At 34.3% G+C, this 6,684-nt stretch overlaps 1 protein-coding gene across 1 annotated transcript; it reads left to right on the top strand.

Annotated features, from left to right (window-relative positions):
• The first annotated feature begins 343 nt into the window (after positions 1-343).
• On the top strand, positions 344-6,166 carry LOC136977342 (uncharacterized). The gene is made up of 2 exons (XM_067272806.1): positions 344-437; positions 5,691-6,166. Exons 1-2 carry the CDS (start codon positions 344-346, stop codon positions 6,164-6,166), a joined length of 570 nt encoding a protein of 189 aa, XP_067128907.1.
• The last annotated feature ends 518 nt before the right edge of the window (positions 6,167-6,684 follow it).

Here is a 6,684-nt window from a genome sequence, read left to right as displayed (position 1 = left end):
CAAGGGGAAACGAAGAGGACAATGATACGTAGGATGAATTAAATCTGATAAAAGTAAATACAGTTAACTCCCGTTTAAAGCGCTCTCCTATAACTGAAATTTGTATACGCAACGATAATATCACAACCAGGCTTAGTAATGATACAAAATTCTAATTTTGTTGTCTAGAAATAAACGTTTTCTTTTGAACTTCTAAACCTAGGTTTAATCAAACTTGCGTAAAATAAACTGATTATGCATGTCTCGATAATGCGATTTCGTATAATGCGCATTTTAGAGGACTACCGTATATAATTAAAATTAGGACAATGTTTTAAGAAAAGAAATATGATGCCAAGTAGAGATGAATCTCACTTCTGCTTGTGGACCAGGAATGAAAGGACAAAGTCAGAGTCAGAGTCAGAGTCAAAAGTCGAATCCTCTTATGGGAGTCTGGAGTAAGTCTATTTAAAAAATAGCGACCCGAGAATCAAAAATTGTGCATTTTTCTGCCGACTCTTCACTTCTGCTATGGATAAATGACAGTTGTGGGCAGGATTGGTGGTATCCTAGTTAATGCTATGTGCTAGCTCTTTTTGCCAAGGATCGTACTGTCCTGAAAGTAAACATGAAGGTTTTGGAAAGAATCCTTTCTAATTAGAAGGCTTCCCTGGTGCACATTTTTGGTACTTTCAGAGTGTACTAGTATGTCACGCGAATTGTAAGGTCTGCAGTTCGGCGTCTGGTGCAGGCTACACAAAACAAGGTGTTCTAGGAAAATAGATGTTCTAGGAAAATAGGTGTTCTAGTGCCCATCTGTATGTCACACATTGAACTGTCTCGTTCCACTATCACCACTATTAACAGAACTCACAACTTTTTCTGTCTGGAAACCCCACTTACCATAGATAACGTGCATGCAGCAGTAAGTTTAGCATGTCAAAATAATTAACTGCCTTGCATTATAACAGCTTGTACAGCTGCCCATAGAGGTTATATCATTAGTGAATAAACAGATTTCTGTTTATGTTTTTGTTTTCTTGCCATCTTCATATCTCCATCACCTGTTCCAATTCTGCAATATGCATCTAGCTATGAACATTCGTTCATGATGATGTGTATTTATTTCTGAAGGGTGTATCTGTTACTGTAAATGCTCGAACTACGGTAAATCCTAAGATCTTCCAATAAAACCTAAGATTTACCAACTTTTTGTAGTAAAAGTCTGAAATGTTCTACGATCATCGTTAATTTCGAACTTTTACCAGCATTCACTCGGTATATCTTAGCTTACCTCAGACACATGGTAAATGTTGAAAAAATAGTCCACACTACCCGCACCGCACCGCAACGCCACCTTCACTCACCGCATTCCATTGTTTGACATATTAGAACGCGTACGTTAATTCTAATCCTGTTTGAGATTTCGCTGTCTAAAAGTTTTTTATGAATCAAGATGGGTGTGAAACGGAGATTTTATGAAATAATGGACGAGCCCGTGGCAAGCGAGAAAGATAATAACTTTTATCTCAATAGGGACAAATACGGAAAGTGTTTGGAGAAAGTAAAAGCTTCAAAGAACACGAAAAAGAAACTAGCTTTTCATTACAAGCGTATAAAGTGTTACGACATTTTGACTATAGGCAGCAAAAAAAAACTAATTGTGCCTATGAAGGAGAAGAATAGAGAAATAAGGTAGTACATTTGTTACGAGGACTTATTCAACATTCTCGAAGAAACGCATGTTGCTGTTGGCCATGGTGGAAGGACACGGATGCTTAAGGAATGTAACCGCAAGTGTAAAAACGAACAGTTGAGGCTACTATGACATATTTGAAGCTATGTCAACTTTGCCAAAAGAAACAGAAGACTTTGAAAAAGGGCATTGTCAGACCTATACTTCCTAGTGAAATGAACTCACGCTGTCAGATTGATCTAATAGATCTACAAACTACCCCAAATGGAAATTATAAATTAATTTTAGTTTACCAAGATTATCTCACAGTGGCGTGCTGTCACTGGAAGCGGTGGAAGCACTGCTTCCACCTTCCAATGACCTTCCCTTGTATTTTATAAAATATAAATTTTAATATTTTAACGTACTTTGAATTAATTAAAATTAATATTTTATTATAACTGCATTATGTATCTTTTACAAATTTTTATACTACATGTGAAAAAAAACGATAAGATTGCTATTGTATATTCGAATAATTCGGTGGCAGAAGGAGTGTCGAAACTGGGTCAGTTTCCAAGCAGCCAGATTATAGGCATTGGCGCATGTGCTTTACAGAGCACCAACGTCACGGTTGAGCTGGTAGAAGCAACACACGCATAAAGATTGGTTCACATCTACAGAAACCGTACTTGGCAGACATGGCACAGACAATAGTTTTCACATCTACAACCCAGCAGGCATGGACACCTTCAGGCATACTAGGAACTACACGCACTTAAATCATAAAGAAATGTATATTCCCGAACTAATTCAATTAATTTCTCTTGATTCATCATTTTAACCAAGCACTGTCTGTGCGTGTTGACGATGGCATTCATACTAACTGTGCCAACTCTGACAGAGTTGTACAGATACATGCCATCATAGACAAAACATTCTCGCAGACAATGCTGGCCAGTGCCAGCCCGTGTCCATGCGGACACGATCTGCTCACGCGCGGTATATGTAAATATATCCATTGAAAATGTATGTGATAATATTTTTATGTCTGTGCTGTTACGTGTCTGCCACGTACAGTGTCTGTAGATGTGAACGAACCTTAAAGCATCCAATTTTATATCCCAGACCGGTTGTAAGCTGTTAGCTGCCTGCCTGCTAGATATTCGGCCACCCTCGTCCGATTATGGGAATCATGAGTAGACTAGATCAACGGCGGGCAACCCCCGGCCCGCGGGCCAGCTACGGCTCGCGAAAAGTTTTTATCCGGCCCGCGAAATCTTTAATAGATTATTTAAATTGGAAAAGTAACTAATTAATAGTTATTTTTCCAATTCTTTGTAATTTTCGAAAACGATAAGAGTAATAAATGTAGTAATTAACTTTTTAATTATTTATTTCATATTTGCAAATTAAAAAAATTACAAGTCACAAGAAAGCGTCAATTAACTACTACGGCCTCGGAAAAACCGTAAAATTTATTCTGGCCCGTATTATAAAAAAGGTTGCCCACCCTAGACTAGATTTATAACTTAACCAAACCGATAGGAGTTTACTGGCATGTTTTTATGATAGTTCTGTATAGTTGACAGGAGTTTAAAAAAATCCATTAAAATATTTGATATATTTATTATGCTTTTATTCTGCTCTTCCATCTTAAATTACTTACGGATTTCACCGTTAAACCAGTGATATTACGATTTAGTATGTCCTATCTGCAAGGGGATGTAGGAAAAAACGTGTACAATTCTTGTATAATGTTAAAAAAATTAATTGTTACTTTGGAAGCATCATTTACAACTAAATTTAATGAATGAGACGCACGAGGAATAAAAAAAAGCTCTAGATTTTATTTTCCTTAAATTTACAATTAATGTATCGGTTGTCATAAAAATTTGTCTTTCCACTTTTTTCCTAAAACTACAAATATTCAAGTACAAAGTAACCAGTTTCAACTTATTTCTACTTAAGAAGTAGTTAAATGATTAAGCGATTAGGGAATTAAAGAAATAAATAAAACTCTGATGAAAGAGCCGAAATTTTACTTAAACAGAAGCTTAACCGAACCAATCTCTTGCCGAGTACAGTGGGGACCGATCTCTTCATAATATTAGATGTAATAAGAACATAAATTTTTCCAGTTCAATGAGAGTGACTGAGAAGTTGTAAATTTTGGAAATTTTCGTGGACTCTTGGTGGTCCTAAAACGAATTAGTTAGAAAACAAACGACAGACAATCTGTTGAGTTTAACATATTTAGATTTTTACAGCTATGGTGAGAAATGTTTAAAATTTACAACAACCCTGTTGTGTCCTTTGAGGTATACTAGTGATGCAACAAAAGAGGCATTTGACATTGACCGGTATCAGCCCCCTCGGGATTTGGCATGCACACACAGCACACCTACCAGGACGTCTCTGATTCCATTTATTAGCCACTCGTAGGGAGCTATTTCACTAAGTGGATTGTTTTAAGATTTAAAAAGTAAAGACTATTTTGTTATTTTTATGTACAGTACGTTACTTCACAAAGTTATATTTAATTAATTATAAATTTTTTTAAAAGTATATTCATACAATTGAAGAATTTTTTGTACTAGGTATGTATATTCATCACACATTTTGCTTTACCAAGTAAGTTTTTTTTTATAATTTTAATTTTAGCCCTTATATCGTGGCTGGTGATTAAAAAATTTATTTTAAAAAAGTTTTGGCTCAAGACCGTATAATGAAAAAAAACATTATTAAAAGAGAAAGATCAATGCCTAAATTAAATATAAATACGTCGACAAAAAATTTCGACATTTTGACAATAAAGTTTCTGACGAATGACAATTCTTTCGTAAAATTGAAGCAATTTGGAAATAAAAATAGAATAGAATTTAACATTGGTAGACAATATAAAATAAATATTGAAAATTATAACAAGATAATTAAGATTAATAGATATATTTAAATTAATAGATGTTATATGTTTTTTCTCAAAGCGAGAATTGGCATTTAGAAGGCATAGGAAATTTATTGAATCTAATAACGGAGGTAATTATATTGAACTTTCTTATTTATCAAGTACGTCAGATAATCTATTAAAATTACATTTAAAGAAGTATACGGTTCTTACTGGCTTATCGAGCAAACAAATACGAACAGGCCCTGACACGCAATTAATTGATTGCCCCTGTAAGCTAATTGATTGCTTCTTACAGAAACACAGCTTCCCTATCAATAAATGTCACAGTACGCCACTGCCATCTCACCAAATTTGTGATCCTTCGTGTGCTTCAAACTAAACGCGCTGTAGAAGTTGCATACCATCTTTTTGATATTTTCATCACTTTTGGAGCACCAAGCATCTTTCATTCTGATAATAGTCGAGAATTTTCTAACCAAGTTATTGAAAGTTTATGCTTCATGTGGCCGGATGTAAAAATCGTACATGGAAAGGCAAGACAGCCAAAGTCAAACATCAGTGGAGCGTGCTAATCAAGACGTAGAAAATATGTTGAGCACGTGGATGGAAACCAATCAGTCATCAAAGTGGTCAGAGGGTTAGGATTCATTCAGGCGATGAAAAATAGAGCATATCACGAGGGAATCAAATGTTCCCCCTACAAAGCAATGTTTGGTTGTCCAATGAAAATGGGCCTTGCAACTTCAGCATTCTCTAGTGATATGATCAGAGTTATAAGATCTGAAGAAGATTTAGAGAAGTTGTTGCATTTGCATGAAAATACGGAACAAAATAATGACGTCGAAAATGCAATTGAACAGGACAAGGAAGTAAGCGTTGGTGAAAATGAGTCAGAAGAGGATATAGACAATAGCACTGTCAACGATTAAACACGAGAAGATGAAATGATTATTACTGAGAAGATGAAGGCAAAGCATATAACCGATAATTCCAATGTAACGATTCAGAGATACCGATTCAGAGACAGAAAACACGATTGAGTCTCAGAAAGTTCTTGTAACTATAGAGCCAATACCAAAAAAGTATTTTTAAATTGTTTCACTAGTTATTTTTAAACTCTTATAGTCACTGTAGTGACTATAAGAAACAACGCAAAATTGAGTTTGGAGAAACAAGCTGAAAAAATGAAAGCAACGTCTGTTGATAAATATCCAAATGTGAAAATTGGCCAAAATGTAAGACTGAAAGTGCTTGAAATTGACAAAGCTAAAACCGACCCGAAAAGCATTATTGCAGTTGTAGTAGATGTAAAGGACAACGAGTTTTACAAACTAGGTACCAAAATTGGAGTACTAAAGCAGCTTTATACACAACATCAATTTACCTCATGTCCTGAAGACTTTATCAAGATAGAAAAGGTTGTTAAAGATAAAAAAGTGAGTCTTCGAGAAGTTGTCGCAAAATTGTGTTTGACCAGAGGACAAGGTTTCAAGAAATGCAACTGCCTAAAAAATTGCTTAACGAAGAAGTGCACTTGCAAGTCATCGGGATTACTTTGTAATTCTAAATACCATAATAGCTCTCCATGTTGTAACAAGTAAAATCCTTTTTTGCTTTTATTAAATGACGATGAATACCAAATGATTAGAAAAAATACTGTGATTACTAATTAGCTTAGCCAACGGAGGCTATTATATCATTTTTGACAAGATAATTTAATTTTTGTTATGTTAAAAAAAGTATTTTTAAACTTTTTCACTAGTTATTAATAAATAGGACTTAGTAAATTGACTGTTTATAATAATTGCAATAAATGATTTAAAAATAAAACTAACGAGTATTTTAATAAACTAACATTTACTAACCATCTTTAGTAAAACCTAGAATGTACAAAATTCTAATGGTAAAAGCCTGAAAAATCATCTCACTTTATAAAAATCCTTACATTTAGGTAAATCCAAAGATTTACAGGTAAAACCTAGGATTTACAGGTAAAACCTAGGATTTACCAATATACAGGCTTTTACAGTAACATATCGATATCTTATGTGTTGTTTTACAGGTTTCGTAAAATTATGTTTTTCAATGTCTATTATATTTACAGCTAAACTAAATGATT

Source organism: Centruroides vittatus, unplaced genomic scaffold, assembly GCF_030686945.1.
Source record: "Centruroides vittatus isolate TY-2023 unplaced genomic scaffold, ASM3068694v2 contig_454, whole genome shotgun sequence".
Lineage (NCBI taxonomy): Eukaryota > Metazoa > Arthropoda > Arachnida > Scorpiones > Buthidae > Centruroides > Centruroides vittatus.
Note: the sequence above shows the minus strand (reverse complement) of the source record. Positions and strands in the feature narration are given on the sequence as shown.

What these genes read in the sequence shown, in the direction of transcription:
- LOC136977342 (XM_067272806.1), top strand. Translation starts at nt 344, where the DNA reads ATGAATCTCACTTCTGCTTGTGGACCAGGAATGAAAGGACAAAGTCAG. An exon ending in TCCTCTTATGGGAGTCTGGA is followed by an intron (nt 438 to 5,690) that starts GTAAGTCTATTT and finishes AAACTCTTATAG; the next exon opens with TCACTGTAGTGACTATAAGA.